Source organism: Coturnix japonica, chromosome 14 (genome assembly GCF_001577835.2).
Source record: "Coturnix japonica isolate 7356 chromosome 14, Coturnix japonica 2.1, whole genome shotgun sequence".
Lineage (NCBI taxonomy): Eukaryota > Metazoa > Chordata > Aves > Galliformes > Phasianidae > Coturnix > Coturnix japonica.
Window position 1 is genome coordinate 10,943,980 of NC_029529.1, and position 21,329 is coordinate 10,965,308.

A 21,329-nucleotide genomic window follows, 5' to 3' on the forward strand; every position below is an offset into this window, starting at 1 on the left:
GGCAGCAGGGTGCAACGGCAGCAGGGTGCAACGGCAGCAGGGTGCAACGGCAGCAGGGTGCAACGGCAGCAGGGTGCAATGGCAGCAGGGTGCAACGGCAGCAGGGTGCAATGGCAGCAGGGCTCTGCTTCACATTTGCCACCACAACAACAAACCAAAGGGCAACCCTGGCTCCAACACAGCCCTGACAGCCCATAGAACCCCAGTGTGAGCACAGCACTGAACCTGTGCTGAGTATAGGAGCCAACTGCAATGCCCTCAAGCAGCCGGACATTGATGATATCTATATACATGAGCATGAGTGGGAACCAAAGAGCCATCAGAATAAGGGGACAAGAAGGGCTACATCTCTCCACACGGGCTGAGCCGGCCGCAGGTCTCTCGGTGTCTCGGAGCCCAGCGCACGGAGCAACGACTGTCCCACTGTTCCCCCATATCCCACAACAACCGGCTCCATGACGGGGGCAGCGGGACACCGGGCCGCTCAGCACACGGTGCTCCCGGGACAGGCCCCGCGTGAAGCCCCGCTCCCCTCACAGACACCACAGGGCCCACAGCCCCGATACTCACCGGATTTGGGCGGGTAGCGATAGGCCGAGTTGGCCTGGATGTCGATGTCCTCCACGCCCGCGATGCGCCGGCTGAGCAGGGAGCCCATGGCGGCGGCGGCCCGGTAACACGGGAACACCGGAACGCGGCGGCGGCGGCGGCGCGGGGCACGCTGGGATAGCGAGTCTTCCAGGCCGGTGACTACAACTCCCATGAGGCAGCGCGGCGGGGCCTCCCCCTGCACGCAGCGCTGCGCCAGCAGGAGGCGCTGCTCGCGGCGCATGCGCAGAGATGCGCGCTGTGCAAGGGGGGGCACGGTGTGCGGGGTGATGGGTGGCGGGGGGGGGTATAACGGGGGGTAATGAGGGTATAACGGGGATAACGAGGGTGTAACAGGGGATAATGAGGATATAACGGGGCTAACGGGGATATAACGGGGATAACGAGGGTATAACGGGGGCTAACGAGGGTATAACGGGGGCTAACGAGGGTATAACGGGGATAATGTGGATCTAAGGGGGGTAACGAGGAGCAGGGTGAGCTCTGTGCTCTGCTCACTCCCACCGGGAGCCGTGGCACCAGGTCCCAGAGCACCAGCCCCTCCTCCATCCACAAGGTGTTGGCCCTCGAGCGCTGCAGTGTCAATCTGTGCATGCAATGGTCCTGCAAGGAAGCCCCCAGCCTCCCACTGCTGCCTTTCAATGTGCATCCTGGTGTTTGCAGCCTGTTGCTCATTGCTCAGCCCAAAGTCCAGCCGGCTGCGTGGTGTTTGTGGCCTATCAGAGCCGAATGTTTCGCCTTCTGCCCCCTCCCTGCTGCTGCCGCTTTGTTTTTCACTTGCTCGTAAAGCAGAGCCCTGGAGACAGCGCTCACAGCTATTCCTGGCCATTAGGAGTGGCACAGCCCGTGAACTTTGCCTTCCTAACGCTGCACAGAGCTCAGGGCTCTTACCAAACGTCCTGCTGGAGCCAGGCCAGCCCTTCCCCCTTCACAAACCCAAGCTGGCAGATCTCCCCGTTGTGCTCCAGCAACGTAACCCTGCAGAACACCACTAAACTGCAGCTCAGAGCCACACAGAGCACAGGGCTGGCCCATAGGACAACACAGCACAGCTCATAGCAGCAATGTGAGCCTGGAGCGGCTCCTCATCCCCCTCCATCGGCCCCTTGTGCTCCTGGTACTCAGCAGCACCATTGTGCTCTCCCTATAGCCTCCCCCTATGGCCATAAGCTGCTCAAAGGGCCCTTTTAACAGCACAGCGGCCTTGCAGGCAGCTCCCCGGTCACAGGGTGAGGAGCAGACCCCCATGGCCACGTTCCCCATGTTCCTCAATATAAACCCACACATTGTAATTGACCCCACACACCCCCTATAAACACGGACAGGCCGCACCACGGCCCCCCCCAACCCCAAACCCAGCCCCACCCCCACCCACCCCACTCGCCCGCCCACGTGACCCGCCCCAGCCTGTCCCGCCCCCTTCGCCCGTTCATTGGAGGCGGCTGCGTTGTTGACCATATATGGTCAGATACAACCACACCGCGGGTAGCGATTGGCCGGCTGGAAGTGTCACTCAAACACGCGTAGACGCCCGCCGCCGCTCTGCAAACAAAGCGGGGCATGCTGGGAGATGGAGTCCGCGCGGTGTAAGAGCGCTGCGGTAGACAGCGGGGCAGGGGACTGCAACTCCCAGCATCCCCCGCGCGGCTTCCCCTCCCTCCGGCTAGGCCGTCTGTGCTCCGTGAGTCAGTGCCCAGTAAACATTGGCGTGAGCCGAGCCGGGACGGCGATGGTGGCGGAGCCGTGAGGGCGGGTCGGGGGGGGGGGTGGGCGGCGGGGCCGGGACCATGGACGAGCTGAAGCACCAAGTGATGATCAACCAGTTCGTGCTGGCGGCGGGTTGTGCCGCGGATCAGGCCAAGCAGCTGCTGCAGGCGGCGCACTGGCAGTTCGAGGTGAGGCCGCAACGGGGGGATTCAACGGGGGGGGACGTAATATACGATCGTGGGGCCGAGCCACGGGGCTGGGGGCGGCCGTAGATGGAACGGCCATAAATGATACGGCCATAGGTGATGATACGGCCATAGATACGGCTATAGATGATGATACGGCCATAGATACGGCTATAGATGATGATACGGCCATAGATACGGCCATAGATGATGATACGGCCATAAATGACACGGCTATAGATGATACGGCTATAGATGATATGGCTATAGATGATGATACGGCCATAGATGATGATATGGCCATAGATGAGGCGGCCGTCCCATAGATGAGCGTGGAGCGCTCCGTTGCCGGTGTTAATACGGGCGGTATCACGCCGCCATCCGTCTCAATAGGGCCGTGTGTTTCCCGTGCAGCCCCATTGCTCCGCTCGGCTGCGGCTGATGGATCGTGGCTCCGCTCCAATTGAATTGGCTGTTCTGTGCCGCACAGCCGAGGTGGGATGCAGGGAGCGGGGCCGTGGGCAGCAGCGCATCGCCTGCACTTATAGGACCCCTTATAGGACCCCTTATAGGATCCCTTATAAGACCCCTTATAGGAGCCCTTGTAGGACCCCTTGTAGGACCCCTTATAGGACCCCTTATAGGACCCCTTATAGGACCCCTTATGGGATCCCTTATAGGACCCCTTATAGGACCCCTTATAGGACATTTAGTTGGGCATCCAAAGCCCGGCCGTGCTCAGCCATATGTGACGTGCTGTGCCGAGTGCACGCTGCTCCGTTGCTGCTCCGTATCGCAGCCACACGGGCTTTGTTTACCAACACGGCGTATAACGCTGCTCCCCCCGTTGCTTACAGTGCCCTGCACGGTGAGCAAAGTCGCTTTGCTTCAAGCCTCCTCTTTGCAAAACTTTGCCACCGAGTTGCACAAGCAGCTTCGCAGCTTCTTCTCCTGCCGGTTGGAGCTCACATGACTCAGAGGAAACGCGGCTGTAAACAAACGCAGCCATTACTCACGTTCCCACTCACTTTTGGTGCAACGGTCAGATCGTTCCCTTTGCAAAATGGCCGCTGGGCACGGCTTGCAAAGGGGAGCTGCTGCTTCCCATCCCGCGTTGCCTTTTGTTCTTGTTTGCGCTGCCCTTTTGCAGGACGGCCTGGAACTGCACTGAGAATACATTGCTGGAGTTCAGTGCTGGGTCCTTCTGCTTCTGCTTGTGGTTGCACGGTGCTGCTATTGCTCCTATGGGGGTATAATGGCAAGACGGGCAGCGAGCAGGAGGCTGCGGGGTGATGGCCCCATAGGGAGGGTCATAAGCAACGTGTGGGTCACCTCTCCCACTTGCTGTCCCTTCAATCCCATCTCACTTGAGGCATCGGCTGATGTGCAGCTCAGGCTCCTTGCTCAGGTAGAAGAATATGAATTGGTTTTGTTATGTGCTGATTGTCCCCGGGGCTGCTGGGGAGGAAGAAGAAGAAGACAACGTCAGCTTTATAAAATAGCTCTGTTCTGCCTTTGTGCTGCTGCTGGGTGTAGTTTGTGTTCAGGGCAGCGAGTGGAGGAGCAGGTGTTTGGCTCTGCCGTGCCTGTGCTTGGATATCCACTTCCCCTCCTGATGGATTTAAGGCCTATCCAGCCCCTTCCCTTTGTGGCTGAAGCCCCTGCGGATCCCCTGCAGTGGCTCCATCAAGAGCATTCATTGCCTTTGCCATTGCACAGGTTGCTCCTGGTACTTGTGACACTGGCTGGAGACCAGGTGGCACCCACAGCTCTGCAGGTGCTGGGTCCTTGGGGGCAGCCACCCCTGGAGCTGGGAACATGGAGGCAAAGAGATGTGGTGTTTGGGCACAGGGACACAACATTGTTCATGGGACACAGCAGCCAGGTAACCCCTGGCACTGATATATTACCCAGGAAGCCATAAACCCCGCTGGAAATGGCCAGCTTTGCAGTGCTGCAATCACAGCTGCACCTTTCCATGGCCATATTCCATCAGATCAATGAGCTGAACTGATTTGTGTTTCTTAGCCCCAGTTTGGTTATCACGTGGGGCAGCTTCACGTGTTGATCCTGCATCCATCCAACCCCGCTGCCTCTTCCCAGCCCTGCTCCTGGTGCCTGCCCTCCTCACCCCTCTGTGCCCCACACCCTGCAGCCCATCACATGCTACAGGCATGTGACACATTCACCACGTTATTACTGGTCTGAACTGGAAGCAAACCAAAGCAATGTCGGTGTTACCGTATTGCCTGGCAGCTGAACTCAACATGCCCTGGTGCACACAGTGGGCAGAGTCCCACCCATGGGCCTGGGGAGCTCCCAGCACAGCTATAGACCTGAACAGTGCAACTGCTGCCTGCAGACACAAGCACAGCGTTGCATGGGGCTGCAGGAGCAGCTGTGCATGGAGTGCAGCCCCTGGGCTGTTCTGCTGCTGGCCCCATAGGCAGGTGGTAGCGCTGTGCAGTGCAGGGCCAGGCTTGGACACTGTCCCAGCTGAAACAGATGCTGGGCTGGGTGGCCAAGCTTGTGTTAGGGCAGCTGGGCTCTCACACAATGTGAGCCCCAAGCTGTGCGTGCAGTGGTGATGTAGGTGCCCTGTTTGCACGCTGTTAACATCTTCCTTTTTTTTTGCTTTTTCCTTTTTTTGCAGACTGCTCTCAGTGCTTTTTTCCAAGAAACAAACATCCCCTACAGCCACCACCACCAGATGGTAAGTGCTCTCCCACCCCTCCCAACCACAGCATCAGCTGGTTGGCACGTGGGGCCATCACTTACCCCACCTCGCTGCTTCCCAGCTCACAGAGTGCAGGCAGGAATGCTCTGATAGAGGATGCTGTGAGCACGGCCTGCAGCCCCAGCACAGCAGGAGGAAGCTGGGGGGTTCTGGAGCACCAGACCACATAAAGCTGTGTAAACGTGAGCTCTTCTGCACTCACTGGAGCAGCTGGGTGTGCAAACCTCTGTCCCTGTTGAGGCACACGAAGGACACGAGCACACATGAGGCCATGCATGTACATGGGTGCTGCCTGCCCAAGCAATCTCAGATTCTGCCCCTTTAACTTTCGTGCCGCAGCAACCTGTAATCTGCCTGGGCAGATGTGTCTTAGGGATTTGCTGGCTGCCGTGGCCTCATTTGACTCTGCAGGACAGTTGGGGATTTGGAGCACGCAGTAAGCTTGCACAGTGGGGCTGGGCTGCTGTGGGAAGGGGCTGTGGGGCAGGAGCTGAGCCTGGTGCCTGTGGCTGCATGACAGTGGTGGTGTGGAGGGAGCCTCCAACATGGCTGGGCACAGGAGCACACACAGCAGGGTCCCATCCAGGAGCGCTCGATGCAGAATCAATCTTCAGAGCCTTAAACATCTGCAACCCACAGGGAGCATCATTGGTAGAGCTGCAAAGGGAGGCGAGAGGATTGCACCAAAAGTCCCAAAGCTGCTGGCAGCTGCTGTGTGTGGGACGTCATCAGGACACGATGGCTGGTCCCTCTCTGCCTCAGTGCCACTTCTTACCTCCACAACATCCACATTATCCCAGGCCAGGGGCTGGGTTGTGCTTGCAAGGTCCCACGGATCAGTGCTGGGACTCTGCTGTGTGTCAGGTCCAGGCAGCAGCGTTGAGGAGCACTGCCTCGGTGGGAGGCAAAAGATGGAGCCCACGAGCTGGGGATGAGCCCCAGCCCTGCTGACCACCTCTCTCCTTCCCGCAGATGTGCACTCCTGCCAACACACCAGCCACGCCGCCCAACTTCCCCGACGCCCTCACCATGTTCTCCCGCCTCAAGGCCTCCGAGAGCTTCAACAGCAGCAGCCCTGTGGCCTCCATGGCGACATCCCCGCCGCCCCCGGCCCCACCGCTGCCCCAACACGGGGCCTTCAATCCCGCCTGGCCCACAGCTTCACCCCCCGGCCAGCAGCAGAGCATGTGGACTCCAACCCCCCCAGCGCAGCCCGCGGGCTGGCCCGCCACCGTCACCCAACAGGCCACGGCAGAACAGAAGGCCAACGTGACCATGGAGGCAGAGAGATGAGGCTGCGGTGGAGAGCGATTGCAGCGGGGACCCCTACATATAAATTTATATATATATTTTTCCCCCCCCCCTTCCTAAAAGAGGAAAGAAACTGCTGCCAGGGGGTCTGGCAGCCACAGAGACATACGAGCAAATAGCTGCCTTGCATGGGTTTGGTTTGAAGTAGTTTTTACTTGTCCTAGAGCTGAACAGAGCTCCCCAGGGACAGCGGGAGGCTGCGTGGGACAGACTGCTGCCAGCCTCTGCCTGGACTCAGGGAGGGTGCAGCCCCCTCCTTTGGGACACTGGAAATTGCATGCGAGTGACACTTAATGGAGGAAGAGGTTCCTTCTTCGTGATCCCTGTGCCAGGCCTTGCCCAAGTGCCCCCTTCCTTTGGCCTCACGTGGCCGGGTGAGGGGTAGATACCCCACACTGGTTCTTGGTGAGGAGGAGAAGGGGAACAAGGGCTGCTCCTGCACCCCACATGTGCTGTGCTGGGGGTGAGCAGGGCTGAGGCAGGCACAGAGACCCGAGGGCAGATGCAGAGCCCTGGGTGAGCCACACACCATCCCCTCACCCTCCTGGGATGGGGTTTGCCCCTGGGGCTGTTTGCATGACAAAGTGTAACCCTACAGACTGGGATCATTTTTAACCCTTCTGTTCTTTTCTTCTCCTGGCAGCTGCAAGTCTCTCTGGACGTGCTGCAGCTGCTTGCAATACACGCTCTGCTTTGAACCCAGTGTCTTTGCTTCGTTTGCAGCAGTGGTGGGATGGGAGGAACATCCAGTCCAACCCCACCATAGGCTGTAGCACCTCCCACCAACTCACACTGCCCGGGGCCCCATCCATGGCCTTGGGCACCTCCAAGGATGGGGCACTCATGACTTGGACAGGGCCTCACTGCACTCTGAGTGTCAACTTTCTTCCCTATATCCCACCTAAATCTCCCCTCTTTTAGTTTAAAACTGCTGCTCCTTGTCACTACGGAGCCTTATAGAAGCCCGTCATTCTTATAAGCTCCCTTTATATACTGAAAGGCTGCAGTAAGGTCTCTCTGGAGCCTTTTCCTACCCAGGATGAACAAGCTCAGCTTCCTCAGCCTACCTTTGTAGGAGACAGGATGCCCTGTATGCTCAGGAACCACACAGAGCCTAGAGCCCGGGCAGCAGAGATATTTATGACATATGGTGTTAACCTGCTGTGATAAGAGGCTGTGAGGGAGGAGATGCAGTCCCTGCAGCCCCTTGCTGTACACTCACACCACCCGCAGCCAGCTCAGACACTTGCCATCCTGCTGCCACCCACAGAGGCCGAACACCGACCCGTTGAGGAGACCGTCCTTGTCCTCATGGCAGCACCTGCAATACAGGAGGACAAACAGCACACTGTGGGGCACAGCACTGGCAGCACACAGCAGGGTGAGCGTGCACAGCAGGGCTGAAAGTTTGTGGGGCACCTGGGACGGGCACTCACATGAGTATGGGGACACGTATTGGCTGCCGTACTTGGGGTTGCGGCGCACCTTCTCTTTGGTGTGCTGAGCAGAGGGCTGGGGGGATTTGGTGCCTATAGGGCAGAAAGCAGAAGTGCTGTTAGCAGCAGGACGTGAGGCTGGGTCATAGGGCTGGTGGCACCTGAGCTTCAAGCACTGCTGGCTCAGGCTGAAGGTAACACAGCGCCCCAGGGCTGCTCACCTACCTGGGAAGTCCCTGCCTTGAGTGTTGGTCCCATTGGTGGCCTGTGAGTTTAGCCTGCCCTTGTAGATGATTCCATCAATGCCCAAAATATCCACTTGACCCTACAGGGAGGAGCAACCAGTGCCATCCAGCATCCTACCCCAGCTGGTTTCCAGCACACACAGCATGAGAGAATGGGGCTCACGTTCTTGTAAGTGAGGTCTGCAGGGACTCCGAAGGGACAGACGGTGGTGAGGGAGCTGGAGGCAGATGGTGGCTGGGTGGGAGGTGTAGGATCCTGGCTCATCTGGTCGCTCCCTTCAGCCTCTCTGGGAAGGAAGCAATGACGTTACCATTCCTGCCAAGGAAAAAAGACCCCAGGAGGGGAGGCAGGGACGTGGTGGCACCTGGCAGATCTCACCTCCCTGACAGCTGCTGTGCCAGGCAGTTGGAGCCGCTGGTCTGATGGGACTGGAGGTGCATGCTGGCCTTCCGCACTGTCACCAAGGGCCTGCAGGACAAGGCAGAGCTGGGCAGTGCTCAGTAGTGCAGCGGTCTGACCCAGGGGCTGTACACTACTCACATCCTTGGGGCTGCAGCCAGAGGTCTGTCACAGGACATGCACTTGGTGGGACAAGAGAGGTCCCTGCAACACAGGAACAGCTGCTCAGCATCCCACCAGTATGCAGGGACCATGTGAGGTCCCACAGATGGCCAGAACCCCATAGGCAGGGTGGGACAAATAGGATCTGTGTGGGATGGACAGGGCTGGATGGGACAGGACTGGAAGTGGTGAAATGGGACAGAGGGACAGGGTGGGGTGAAGTGGGACGTGATAAGAACCAGCAGCCCTCACCTCTTGAAGCTATTGGCACTGTTGGCATTAAGGTAAGGTCCATGGCAGTGGCACTGCTTGTCGAGCCTCCTAGTCTGCTGTCGCTGTGCCTGCAGTGAGCCAGCACCATACAGAACAAGTTCAGGGAGGGCAGAGGGACACCAGAGCAACACCCCGGGATACTCTCAGCCCTGGCACAAGGCAGGCTCAGGGCTTGCCCTCTCTTTGCAGACTCTACACAGGGGGACCATCCCCTGGACTGGCACATCCTTCCATCCTCCCTGGCTGCCACTGCTACCTTGGAGTTCATCTCTCTGATGTGCTCTGAAGCTTTATGCCTGTCCTGGCCATGCAGGAACATCCTCTGCAGCAAGTCCTGCATCATCTCGTTCAGCTGGCCCATGGTATTTTGCAACTCATCCTGGCTTGCTTTGGTCTCCAGTGTAGTCTCATCTTCTTTCTGAGTGGATACAGTGTCAGCCATTCCCAGCAGACCTCCATCCCCATCTGCCCATGCTCTGCTTCTTGAGTTGCCCCAACCCACAACACTCACACCCCATTCTAACAGCACACAGTCTGTAAAACCCCACCATGCTCAACTGCTCTGAGATGGGGACACACCAAGGCTGGACAGGGCTGCCTGCAGCCTGGACCTGACACTGACAACAGCACGAGTGGCTCCTGAGCTGAGGACAACACTCACCTGGGTGTCCATGGAGTCACCCCACAGCTGCTCTGCAACCTCCTGGAGTCTTATGCACTGCTCTTGTAGCTGTCCCACCTGGTTCAGCACCTCCCTGCCAAAATCTGACCCCTAGGAAGGATAAAACACGGCCCGTGTAAGGCACAATGAACCCACATGAGGTGGGCTCATAAGTGGCCCCAATGTGCTCCTGGTGAGTGGGGTGATGGGCAGCACCCCTGAGGCCTGGGAAACTGGGCACTTTCTCTCCTTTGTCCTACAGGTGCCTTACTTCTCCCTGCATCTTCTCCACAGCCGCATCCTCTGAGGTCCTCAGGCCAGCTGAAAACACACCAAAGCTTTGCTGCAGGCAGCGTGGCTGGGAGAAAGACAGGGACACGGGGGCTGCAGTGGAGTGAAGACTCAGCCAGGATGGCTGAGCACAGCCATGCCACATCTTGCACCTGGCAAAGCCCCAGTGGCTCAGCACAGCGCAGTGCAGATGTCAGCGCTCACCGTGCTGCTGAAGCGTGCTCTTGCTGCAGGTGATGCAGGTCTCCACATCCTCCTGCTGCTCTGACAGACAGCTCAGCCTGCACGGGGCCCTGAGGGCTGTTTTCTGTGAGGCCTCAGGGATGAGCTCCTGGCTGGAGAGGTTCTGAAATGAAACAGCCCCAAGGTTTAGGGGAGGGAGAAGAGCCCTGTGCTGTTCCAGAGCTGAAAGGCACTGCCAGACTCCAGCAAAGGAGCTGGTAACCAGGAGTATGTACAAACCTCACCAGCAGGCAGCCTGCAGAGTGAGCACAACACACCGGTCTGCCAGGGGAAGAAGTTCAGCTGCTGCCGCATCTCTGCCTGCAATCAGAAGATAAACCAGCCCTGCTGGGGCAGGGAGAGCCTGAGCAGCCCCTACACCAAACCTTGCCAACACACCCAACGCCGCCCTGTCCCCAGCCCTGCAGGCCAGTGCCAGGGATTTAGTACTTGCTTCCAGCCGCTTTGCCAGGCTCACCATTTGGCTCAGGATGCTCTGCAGGAGGTGGCTGTGCTTGTCCTGCTGTACTGCCTGCTCTCGCAGCTCCTCCAGCCCAGCCTGATAAACAGGGACATCAAAGGGCTCAGCACCCGCAGGGACTGAGACCACTATCAGTGTCAGCAGTGTCCAGCACAGCCATGGCTGGGCTCTGTGGCTGTGGGCACTGTTTCTCCATAACCCCTGGGCAGCTCCTGTATGTGGAGGTGCCCACAGAGCCTGACCCCCCTGCTGAGAGCTGTTAACCAGATGCTCAGCTCTACTCACCTTCTGGAAATTGCCCTTCAGGAGCTGCAGCTCCTCCTGGAAGACCTGGATGGTGGTTTTCAGGGAGCAGGTGTTGGTGAGCACCTCCTGCAGCGTGTCTGTGACCTGAGGAACAGAGCCCAGCCAGACCCTATGAGCAGCACAGACCTTGGGCTGGAGGGGCTTTGGGATACAGAGTTCAGACCCAGAGGGGCTGCCACATCATCTGGTTCCAACCCCATTGCCATGGGCAGGGTTGGCAGACACAGGGGGGTCAGGCTGCCCAGGACCCCATCCTGCATGGTCCTGAATGCCCCATTCACCCACATCTTCTCTGGGCAAACTGAATTGCCTGTCGGCAGACACAAAGCCACAACACAATGTGAGCTTCATGCGATGAAAGGCAGCTCTGATGTTACCTGTTGTGTTTCCCACATAGGGCTTGAATTTTAACAGCCAAACAAACAGAACCTGTGCCGCGGCCTCATCTCCTATAGGAAGGATTGCTTTGGCATGGGGACAGCTTGCCCACAAGGCAGCTCTGCTGTCATCTGTTGCCTGTTCTACATTGGAAGGTTATGGGACGTGGTCCCTGGCAGCACATGGATACCCCATGGAAGGGACCCAGCAAATCAAAACCTCAAAGTTTAGCTGCTGGAGGAGCAGATAAAAAGCTGCTGGAGGGGCAGATAAAAAGGAGCCAAAAGCACCTTTGGCCAGTAGCAATGTTAACATACCACAGTCTAATGAAACCCCACAGCAAAGCTACCGTCACCTGCACTACAAATACAGCTCTGTGCTATGCCGGGTTCTCCAGTCCTGTCTCAGGGGACATCTCCAAGGACACAGAGGTGACACAGCACAGGATGCTGAGGATGGCCCCTCACCTTTGTCATCCCCTCCTCAATCATCTCAACCCTCTTCATCAGCTGCACAACCTGCTCCGTGTCACTGGTCTGTGTGCCATGGTTCTGCCTAGAGCTCAGCGGTTCTGTTACACCCAGGGGCCCACCGGGATGGAGCAGAACTCGGGGCTTCCCGCTGCCCTCGTGCTGCAGGAGACCCCTCTCGTCCTCGGAGAGGCTGGTGGCAGCATCCTGCAGCCTCAGGTGCTCCAGCAGCGCACGCAGGAGGAGCTGCAGGGCGCCGGCGTTAATGCTGCAGCCATGGGGGGTGCGGAAAGCGACCTCCGCCAGCTCCGCCAACGTGACGGCCACGCTCATGCTGCTCCGGCGGCCCGGGCTGAGGTCACAGCCCCGTTACCCGGTGACAGCGCACGGTCCCGCCCCGCGGCTCCCGGCGGTTCGGGCTCACAGCGCCCTGACGGCCGGCAGAGGGGAGGGGGAGCCCGGCCCGCCCCGCTACGCCAGGCCGCGGCTCCGCAGGCCTCAGCCGGGCCCGCCCCGCAGCGCAGCGCTCCGCCCCGCAGCACGGAACGGACCGACACGGAGCACCGGGAAACGGCAGCGGTACGTGTCCGTGTGGGGCCGGGGAGCGGGACGGGAACCGAGAGGGGCACGGGAAACCGGGTCCGTGATACGGCACCGGGACGGGAAAGCGGAGGCCCAGCAGTGCGGGATGGAAGGGACGGAGCTGGGCTGGGAATAGGCCGAGCGGGTCCGTCATGCGGCCCTGCCCGGCGTCCTGGCACGGAGAGAAGCGCTGCGGATAACGGGGATGGGGATGGTGGTGTCCGTCAATGCGTTGGCAGCTCGCTATGAAATACAAGAGCCCCTTGCAGCTATTGGAGGCTGTTGTACAGCAGCACGTTCCCCGTTAGGAAATAATGGCAGGAGGCTTCAGCCGTGGGAGCAACGAGGAATCGGTTCTGCCTCGGTTCTGCCTCCCACTGGGTTTGGAGCAGCGCTGCTATCGCTGTTATGGAGGCGTTGTGCTGCTGGATGGGAGCTGCAGGGCAGGATGGGCCCCTTGCATGTCCAAAGGAGCCACACTCAGGCTGGAACCTTTCTAAGTCCACTGCTCACACCTGTGCTTGCAGGGGTGACCATAATGTGCATTCACAGCTAGGAACAAACCAACATCAGGTCACCGTGGGGAAGCACAGGGTGAAAACTTACCCAAAGGTTTTCCTGTCTGAATGGTGCAGCCGTGTCCACACACACAGGAGATCCCTGGAGCATCTGGTGATGGGTCTGATCTGTTGTGCATGGAAAAAGAAAGAGAGCAACCTTATGAATGAATTCTGTAAGGTAGTGCTGTGCTGTGGGATGGGGCAGAAGGGGCTGTAACAAGGGTAGGATGGTGGAGCAGCTCTCCCAGCTGTGCCCCTCAGCTGGCACACAGAGCTCTGCTGGGCTCTGCTGGCTGCATCCATACAGAGCTGGGTCAGGGCAGTGCTCAGTACCTGCTGCTGTGACTGGGACAGGCAGCAGAAAGGGAACTTCTCTTTCAGAACCTCAGCCCTTCCCAGGACAGAAGGCTGTGCAGAGTTATTGCTGTGCAGAGTTATTGCGTTCCATCAACAGGTCCAACACAACTTCGGTTCCTCCTGCTCTGACTGGAGTCTGTCTCAGCTGCTCTGACAGAGGGGAGGTGTCTCTGTTAGTGCCACATTTCATTGTCTGAGCAGTTTTGGAACAGCTGACCTCACTTTGTGCACATAAAGTCATGCAGTTGAAGTCATGCAGTGATGCAAAGCACAGCGACTGCTCTCCTTCAGGATGGAGCACAACCAGTGGATGCACCAACATCACATTATGGGGGTTCCACATCCTCAAACAACCTCTCCCAGTGCCAGCTTCACTCACCAATATCAGAAGGGCTGCAGGCTGATGGTCTGAGGCAGTTCTACACGAAGGCACATTTACTTTGCAATGAGATAAGATGGATGGCTGCCAGCCCAGAGCAGGAGCACAGAGCATTTAAGTAACACAAAGATGAACATAATAACAAAGCCAGCAGGGCTGAGTTTAATTCCAGGCTTGGAGACAGGTTTGCCAGCTTCTAAGTGAAACATGGAAGGGCACAGCAGCCCCTCCCAGAGCAACCTGTGCAAAGCTGCTGAGAGCAGAGAACTGGAGGACACCAGGTGGGTGCTGATAGCATCATTATCTGATATTCTAAGAGGGGAACAGTTAATCACACAGTGCTCCTCCTTCTGCCCAGTGCATGAGGATGGTCATTTGTCACAAGAACTGAAGCTGTTCTGCTCATCTTTGTGCGGTTCAGGGTTGTTTTTCCACTTCTGGGGTCTGGTTTTGCAGCTGTTGGGAAGCAGAGATCTGCAGTTTGAAGGTGAGGTTTGTTCTCCCAGTGGTTTCAGAGCGAGGTGTGGGAGGTGCCAGTTCACAAACACAGACGTGTGTACCTTTCTGCATCCAGACAACACATGACACAACTTCTCCTTGGGACACGATGTTCACGTTGCTGTTTTCCTGTTGTTCCTTGTATCAGTCCCACAACTTGAGAGCAGCAGCTCCTCACATCCCCAAAGGGAACACAGTTAACACAGGAGCCTTCAAAACCACAATCCACTTTCTCAGCAGTGCAGAGGCACAGAGGCAGGGGCACTGCTTTTACTTATGGCACAGAACACTGATGGAAGCTCTCGGCTGCTGCTCAAACGTTGCATTCAGCTCATTCACTCCCAGTTGTCTCATTGCTGTGCTCTGATATCTGCTGTGTTCTAGGGGGGGAAAGGCTGCCTGGCAGCCCAGCGAGTGCAACAGGGCTGCAATGGAGATGGAACCATATCATCTAGTCTAAGGTTATATGCTGAGGTGATGGGCTCTGCACCAAACATCCCCATTGTGCATGTCCCTCATCTGCTTTGATCCCACTGTCTGCATTTAGGCAGATCTCTGACAGCTTCTATTACCTCCGCAGCCCCGATCTGATGGGCCTTGGGGGGCAAGCGAGAGCCAAAGCCTTTTCTTCTTAACACGCTCTGAAGCAGTTGATTAGAAAGACACAGCCCCCTCAGTTGTCTGGGAGGAGCAGCCAAGCAATTGTATTAAAACATGAGCCCACGGTGCTCAGAAATCCCTTGTGTCCCTACCCAAAGCCCCACAGCTGGAGAGTAGGTGTAATCTTTGAGATTACAGGCGAAGGTTGCCGTACCCAGGAGAATTATTGTACAATTGATTTCATTTAGGTCACAGAACAAAGATCGTCACGTGGAAAGACATCAGGAAAACTTAACCACAGCCTGAGCTTTCAGGGCAGGGTGGGAGTCCTGAGCCTTGATCCCCAGTACAGCTGCTGTCTTGTGTTTCCTCCCCTTTTGTTCCCCCCACCCATGGCCATGTCTCAGCCCTTCCTTTAGCTGCATTTCCTGGTTTCTGAATGGGCTGTTGTTGGGCCAGTCCAGCTGATAAGAGCAAAGGGTTGTTTTGTTGTGTTGTTTCGCTGTTTTCTCCTCTCACCTGTTGTTACACCCTGCTTTCCTCTGTCCTCTTCCTTATTACTGAATATAAGTTATATCCCTTATATCCTTGCTTGATGGTTTTGGTCTTACAAAGAGCAATGCTCTTTCTGTTGCCTGTTTTGCCTTGAAAATACAGTTGGCTTTAAAAGCAGCAGATGTCCTTTATGTTTTCCCAAATTCAGTGGTTACCAAAAGAAATGCCTGTAATACAACAGAAAGCACAGTTAGAGCAGAACAACAAGGTCCCAGGCTGCAGCAAGTGAGGATTCACTCAAATACAGCAGCTGTGGGCAGAGAAAGAAAGGAAAAAAATCTGCTTTCCTTTAGAAGGCCTCAAGGAGGCAGGGATCTGCAGTGAGATGCCCTCACTTTCACTGCCAGCCCTTAAATGAGGGCTGGGAAGGGGTGGATCCTGGCTCCAGCCCTTCTGGTCACTCAGTGCATTGCATTGCATGCACCTGAGCTCCCCTGGGCTGGCCCTGCCTTCCTCCAGTTGCTCCATCACTGCTTTAAGTCATGGCAGCATTTCTATGGCAATACTCAGACAAAACCATCAGAGAACTCCAAGCAGGTGATACCCTAAGACGGTCAGTTGGGAAACTTTTGTGAGGCTCATGTTGGAGTGTTAGAAAGCTGATGTTCTTCATTGTCAGCCCATTGTCAGTAATCCTCCTGTTACACACAGCTTACACGACAACAGTTTATACACATCACCTGTGTTACACATTAGACATTTCCCAGAAGTATGTTACATATTCAGTGACCGATTCCAAGCAGGACCTCCTATTTCCTTAGTGCAAAGACTCAGCAGAACTTCCTTATCTCTCTGGGACTTGGCAAGGTCTCAGATCCTACACAAGCTGCTGCTCAACCCCAAAGCCTCCTTCATTGCTGAGGCCTTTAAGAAAAGCAGATGACAGTGAGTATTTCTCATCAGCCCTCTGGAAAAACACAAGGTGACACTGTGCTGCTAAATAGGAGTGTCAGCAGCTCGGCTGGTGCCAGGCAGCACTGCTGGGGGGGGGACAGAAATGCTGGTGTTCTGGAGGCTGCAGCTGGTCCTGCAGGGAGCTGTGGCTGAGGAAACATCAGTACTTGGACTTACATTGTGGAAGGAAAATGGGCCTGGAATCACCACCCGTGTATTCAGATCATCTGGTTGTGTTGCACAACCTGCAGGGGGGCTCTCATGGGCTCTGGGCACTGACTGGTTCTGGTGCTGAGTTGTGGCTCTGATCCCTCTGGGTGCTCCTCACCTCCAGCCGTGCTGGGAGCGATGTGTGGGGTGAGCTCTGTCTGCCATCAGCTCCTCATGGAGCTCGTGAGTGGAAATGGGCAGCAATGGGCTTTGTGCTTCTTACCCTGAGATTAAAGAAAGCATGGGAGGAACGGCTTCTGAGAGGCTTAAAAGCAGCAGCAGGCTTTGCTTTCCTTTCCTTTCCTCCAGGGAAGGACATGCACACAACATCTTGCTTTATGGATCTCTTTTAATAAGCAGGGTATTGCATTAGGAGTGGCTGAGCACGAGCAGAGCAGCTCATAAACATCCTCCCTTCCTCTGATGTACATCCCTTCGGGCCAGGGGCAGCTGCTGGGCCCACAGTGTTGGATGGTAACGACTGGTACCCAACAGCAGGCTGTGCTCTGAGCTGCAGGCAGCAGCTCCTGGTGCTGGGGTGAGAACTGCTGCATTACGGGATGGCAATGCTTGTGGGGCTCACCTCCATGTGCTTTGTTACCAGTGGAAGGCAGAGCTGAGCAGTGATGGGATCTTTCCATGTGGGACAGAGCGGCTGCCCTGTAGGGCTGCAGTCCTGCAGGAGCCCCATGCAGGGCAGGTGGGGTTTAGAAGAACAAACCCTTTTCTTTACGTCCCCAGTGAAGCTAAAAGGAGCACGGCCCAGTTTGTGGCTTTGTAGGTCACAGAAGGAGGAGGAGAGCTCTGCAGTGCTCGGTGTGCTGGGGATGGCTGTTGTGTGAGCCTCATGTGGGTTGTGTGCCTGCTTTTAAGGAACAAAATAGAGAGGAAGACGTTCCCCCAGCTGCCCCAGCATTGAGCTTGGAAGCAGCATGTCTGTATCATAATAGTTAACAGCTCTGGGTAGAGATATTACTCAGTAAATACTGACATCCTGGAGAGATGCGGTGGCTGTTTGGGTTCTGCTCAGCTCCATCTCAGCTGGTCCCCAGGGCACTGCAGCAGCACGGCCCCATGTGCCTCGTCCTGCCAGGGGGATTTGGATGGGGAGCTCCAAGCGCCTCCTCCCAGGCACTGACAGCAATGTCACAGTGTCCCCTGCCCTGTGCTCGATGGCAGCCTTCCCAAGCACGGAGTGAACAGACTCTTGGTATGTTTCCCAATTTAGTCACGTCCTACCAGCTGTAACTGAGCCAGAGTAAACAGGAAAATCAGGTTGCTTGATGTCATTGCACTTCCTCGGAGTGCCAGGCCCACTTCTGGCTCCCATCCCTGCTGGGTCCCCCCCACAGCAGGAACGTGATTGCAGCACCAGCACGGGGCTGGTACCGGGCAGGGGGAGGTGGGGGCATTCAGCCAAGGCATCTCCACATCTGTAACCTGCTTGCTTTCTCCTTTTGCACAGGTTTGGTGGTGTAGGACACTTTCCAGGGTTCACTGCTGAGAACTGACGTTCCACCTCTGCCAAAACCGCTGAGCTCCTTGCAGCAAGGAAGAGGCCAGGTGAGCTCTCAGCCATGGAGCCTGGCCCACCTTGTGCTGGGATTTGGAGCTGTCACACTGTGCCACCCTGGGTTTGTTGCCCAGCTCGGGGCCTGCGGGCAGGCAGTCCGCTAACAGAGCTTCTTTGCAGGGCAGCCCTAAGCCATGTCCAGCGACCCTCCGCCCCCCTACCCGGGACGCCCCTCAGCTCCGCCGATAGAGGAGAAGCACGGCCCACCCCCTGCAACAGGTACTGCATGTCCCAGCTGCCAGCTGGGTGCCTCTGCTGAGCGAGTGGGAGCAGGGGGAGCTCTGTGCTGCTGTGTGTGAATTTGGGCTTCTCATGGCCCAGGGTGGGAACTCTGGGCACGCTGCCCTGTGCCCTCTGTCTACTTCCCTCTGTTGCCACAGACCCTCCCTATGTGCTTTATTCCCCTTCCTCACAGTCCCTCCTTCTCGTGCTGTGTCCTCTGTCCCTGTAGGTTGCTCTGGATGCTCCTGCTGCCTCCTGCCCTGGCTGCTCACTCTGTGTTTCCTTTCAGATGGCATCTCCCCAGCCATGGTGCAGCCCCAGGGGGCTCCCGTTCCTCCTCCTGAATTTGGACCGCCCCCATATGAGCCTCCACAGCCGGGCTTCGTGCCCCCACACATGCCCACAGACGGCTCCCAGCCCTACATGCCTCCTGGTGAGTGCGGGGAGCAGCTTCTGGCTACAGGGTGGTGCTGGGTGAGGGAAGGTGATGAATGGGGTCTGGGCAGGAGGGGGCACAGTGCCCACACACATAACTGCGGTCATGGTATGGCAGCAGGGCACGGTCCTTGGGGACACGGCCTTGTACCTCCTGCAAAGACGCATCTGTCCCGTTTCTGTTTCCCAGCAGGTTATTACCCCCCCCCAGGCCCTCACCCTCCCATGGGCTACTACCCTCCCCCTGGTCACTACCCACCGCCCGGCGGCCACACGGCGACAGTGCTCGTCCCTTCAGGGAGCGCCACCACAGTGACCGTGCTGCAGGGAGAGATCTTCCAGGGCGCCCCGGTGCAGACAGTGTGTCCCCACTGCCAGCAAGCCATCACCACCAAGATCTCCTACGAGATTGGGCTCATGAGCTTCCTGCTGGGCTTCTTGTGCTGCTTTGTGGGGTAGGTGCTGCCATAGCCCCACCAGGGCGATGCTCACTGTGTGCTGCTCCTGGTGACCCCAATGCCAGTGGCTGTGGCCGAGCTGTTGGGCAGCTCCCAGCTCTGTGGGGTGGCAGTGTGTGGAGCTGCGGGGAAGCTGCCTTCCCCAAAGATATTTTGTAAAGCCACCAGAGCTAAAGAGGCGGCGTGCAGGAGCCATCCAGCCCTGCGCCCAGACCTCGTGGTGCTGCAGGTTGGCAGCAGCAGGGGGTTGGGTTGGGTTGGGTTGGGTTGGGGGGTTGCTGCCATGGCTGGCTCACAGCAGCGAGTTCTCACCCCTTCTCCAGACCCAAGAGCAAACCCCAGGCTCAGCCCCTTGCCTGCTTTCCCTCCCCCACCCGCAGCTGGAGAGACAGAGCTCACAGCACTCTGCATCTTCCTGTGCTCCAGGTGCGATCTCTGCTGCTGCCTCATCCCCTGCCTGTTCGATGACTTCAAGGATGTGACACACACGTGTCCCAACTGCAAGGCCTATATCTACACGTACAAGCGCATGTGCTAACAGCACCCTGGGAGCCTGAGCCACTGGAATGACACCGGCCCCTCTCCCACTGCCGTCCTAATCTATGTGTGTGCAGCACTCCTTTGCTTACCCTTGGTGGTGTGTACCTGTGTGTCCTTCCCCTCCCTCCTGCTCCGGGCTGTGACCGCGATCCCCAAGCTCTGCTCCTCGCTGTGAATGGTCAGACAGGGGACACTGGTTGGGGGCACAGGATGAGGGGCTGAGCCCCAGTTGCTGCGTGCAGGGCTCCCTCTGCACCCCATTGCTCCAGGGCATCAGCACAGCTCCTCCTGCCTGGAGCAAGCTGGGGATGAGCAGCTGCTGCAGGTGCCCACCCCTCACTGCAGCCCACTGGATGGGGTTGGTATGGATATACTGTCCCGCTTGCTGTTCTAAGGGGATGGAGGAAGTCAGGGCAGCTGGCAGAGCACACTGTGGGTGCAGCACAGCCACTGCACTCAATTGTAGACCTTTAAGGAAGTAGACTGGTGGAGGTTTGGCATTGAGAAGACAAAGCAGTCAGTACCAGGTTCCACCTGGCTCAGGGCCCTCTCCAGCCAGGTCAGCAAGGAGCATATAGGCAACGTATCCCAGGTAGAGGCACACGGAGCTGCCTTCAAGGCACAGACAGAGAAAGGGCTGCAGCACAGCACCCCTATCAGCCCATCCATCCTTGTAGGGAAGCCCCAGTGCCTGGTGGCCATGGCTGCCCAGCTGCATGCACCTCCTCCCAGCCCTGCTGCAGGTGTTTCAGGGAAGGAAAGCCCCCGGCTGTTTCTCATCCACCTGGTAAGCTATTAGCAGAAATGCATCCAGCATGTTGCTACCTGCTCCTGGCGCTGTAGAATAGGGGACTTTGTTACCTGACTGCAGCTGGCTCCCAGCTCTGGAGCAGATTCTCACCCACCTGCTGCAGAACTGCACCCCACCCCAAGCCCAGCAGTGTCTATGGGCACCACCCTGCTGTCACAGCAGGCGTACCCTGTGGGGTTCCTTGTTGCATGTGGGTGTAGGGGTTTATTTGTAGCTCACTTCCCACGGAGTAGAAGAATGGGGGCAAGCAGTGACACAAGCTGCCAGCAGCACTGTGACAGATGAGGGCAGGAGAGCCTGGGAGCCATTCTCAGTCTCTGTGGTCACACCTCACACTGGTTCCCCCTGCTCTCACCTCCTGCAGTTGGGGCAGCTGAGGTGCACAGCCCCCAGAGCTGAGCAGAGGGGCTTCTCAGGGAGCATGTCTGCAAACAGCCTGGCCTGCAGGCTGCTTGCTCAGAGGTGGAACTGTGACGATAGTCCCAGTATTTGTATGTAAATAAACGTAAGACCCTGAGCTCAGTGTATGTCTTTTCCTTATCCCCCTACAAGCAACTACGTAAATCTACCCCAAGTTAGCTGAGTGAGGGTTGTATGAGCAGGGGAATCACAACAGCATCAATCACTGGAGGAAGAGCAGCAGTTTCTTACCCCAGCCCAGGGTGTTTGGGGCGGTGTTGGGCCTGGCCCAGGTTGGGGAGCTCCATTTACACAGCTTGGGCTGCACTCCAGGCTTCCCCAGCTCCACCACTCAGGAATCCCTTCTGTCCAGCTCCTCACC

The 21,329-nt window shown here is 57.4% G+C and overlaps 4 protein-coding genes across 14 annotated transcripts in view; 2 read left to right on the forward strand and 2 right to left on the reverse strand.

The window, feature by feature from the left end:
• The window catches only part of MGRN1 (mahogunin ring finger 1), a 34,019-nt gene extending 33,281 nt beyond the window's left edge, over nucleotides 1–738 (reverse strand). For 3 of the 5 annotated variants that reach the window (XM_015877409.2, XM_015877411.2, XM_015877412.2), the window contains exon 1: nucleotides 571–738. In XM_015877409.2, the coding sequence (XP_015732895.1) occupies nucleotides 571–658 (88 nt within the window). In that variant the 5' untranslated portion in view covers nucleotides 659–738. The remainder of the gene's footprint in view (nucleotides 1–570) is intronic. The other 2 variants (XM_015877410.2, XM_015877413.2) reach the window with 1 other exon arrangement.
• A 1,557-nt stretch (nucleotides 739–2,295) lies between these two features.
• UBALD1 (UBA like domain containing 1) lies at nucleotides 2,296–7,247 on the forward strand. Its single transcript, XM_015877289.1, has 3 exons — nucleotides 2,296–2,504; nucleotides 5,155–5,214; nucleotides 6,211–7,247. The coding sequence occupies exons 1-3, from the start codon at nucleotides 2,397–2,399 to the stop codon at nucleotides 6,529–6,531; spliced, it is 489 nt and encodes a 162-aa protein (XP_015732775.1). The 5' UTR covers nucleotides 2,296–2,396; the 3' UTR covers nucleotides 6,532–7,247.
• Nucleotides 7,248–7,668: 421 nt separating this feature from the next.
• On the reverse strand, nucleotides 7,669–15,595 carry C14H16orf96 (chromosome 14 C16orf96 homolog). 5 transcript variants are annotated; one of them, XM_015877279.2, is made up of 16 exons: nucleotides 15,370–15,595; nucleotides 13,063–13,142; nucleotides 11,006–11,110; nucleotides 10,718–10,798; nucleotides 10,480–10,560; nucleotides 10,222–10,363; nucleotides 9,998–10,110; nucleotides 9,727–9,837; nucleotides 9,322–9,483; nucleotides 9,045–9,133; nucleotides 8,772–8,834; nucleotides 8,610–8,699; nucleotides 8,394–8,517; nucleotides 8,211–8,310; nucleotides 7,986–8,078; nucleotides 7,669–7,870 (listed from the first exon to the last, which is right to left on the reverse strand). In XM_015877279.2, the coding sequence occupies exons 2-16, from the start codon at nucleotides 13,123–13,125 to the stop codon at nucleotides 7,788–7,790; spliced, it is 1,500 nt and encodes a 499-aa protein (XP_015732765.1). In that variant the 5' UTR covers nucleotides 13,126–13,142; nucleotides 15,370–15,595; the 3' UTR covers nucleotides 7,669–7,787. The 5 variants fall into 5 exon arrangements, with proteins under 5 accessions (XP_015732765.1, XP_015732766.1, XP_015732762.1 ...); XM_015877280.2 differs by having other exon boundaries at nucleotides 13,350–15,595; XM_015877276.2 differs by lacking the exons at nucleotides 13,063–13,142; nucleotides 15,370–15,595 and adding an exon at nucleotides 11,872–12,228 and having other exon boundaries at nucleotides 9,998–10,047.
• Nucleotides 12,345–21,065, forward strand: CDIP1 (cell death inducing p53 target 1). Of its 3 annotated transcripts, none has more exons than XM_015877286.1 (6): nucleotides 12,345–12,453; nucleotides 17,975–18,072; nucleotides 18,203–18,301; nucleotides 18,594–18,737; nucleotides 18,930–19,194; nucleotides 19,624–21,065. In XM_015877286.1, the coding sequence occupies exons 3-6, from the start codon at nucleotides 18,217–18,219 to the stop codon at nucleotides 19,733–19,735; spliced, it is 606 nt and encodes a 201-aa protein (XP_015732772.1). In that variant the 5' UTR covers nucleotides 12,345–12,453; nucleotides 17,975–18,072; nucleotides 18,203–18,216; the 3' UTR covers nucleotides 19,736–21,065. The 3 variants fall into 3 exon arrangements, with proteins under 3 accessions (XP_015732772.1, XP_015732774.1, XP_015732773.1); XM_015877288.1 differs by having other exon boundaries at nucleotides 18,933–19,194; XM_015877287.1 differs by having other exon boundaries at nucleotides 18,208–18,301.
• Nucleotides 21,066–21,329: the final 264 nt, after the last annotated feature.

Bases quoted from the DNA above. Each gene is read 5' to 3' on its own strand.
- CDIP1 (XM_015877286.1), top strand. From the start codon at position 18,217: ATGTCCAGCGACCCTCCGCCCCCCTACCCGGGACGCCCCTCAGCTCCG. The intron at 18,302-18,593 runs GTACTGCATGTC...GTTTCCTTTCAG, and splicing joins CGGCCCACCCCCTGCAACAG to ATGGCATCTCCCCAGCCATG. The intron at 19,195-19,623 runs GTAGGTGCTGCC...CCTGTGCTCCAG, and splicing joins TTCTTGTGCTGCTTTGTGGG to GTGCGATCTCTGCTGCTGCC.
- UBALD1 (XM_015877289.1), top strand. From the start codon at position 2,397: ATGGACGAGCTGAAGCACCAAGTGATGATCAACCAGTTCGTGCTGGCG. The intron at 2,505-5,154 runs GTGAGGCCGCAA...CTTTTTTTGCAG, and splicing joins CGGCGCACTGGCAGTTCGAG to ACTGCTCTCAGTGCTTTTTT. The intron at 5,215-6,210 runs GTAAGTGCTCTC...TCCTTCCCGCAG, and splicing joins ACAGCCACCACCACCAGATG to ATGTGCACTCCTGCCAACAC.
- C14H16orf96 (XM_015877275.2), bottom strand. From the start codon at position 12,207: ATGAGCGTGGCCGTCACGTTGGCGGAGCTGGCGGAGGTCGCTTTCCGC. The intron at 10,364-10,479 runs GTTTGTACATAC...GTTTCATTTCAG, and splicing joins GCAGGCTGCCTGCTGGTGAG to AACCTCTCCAGCCAGGAGCT. The intron at 8,700-8,771 runs GTGAGTAGTGTA...CTTGTCCTGCAG, and splicing joins CTGGCTGCAGCCCCAAGGAT to GCCCTTGGTGACAGTGCGGA.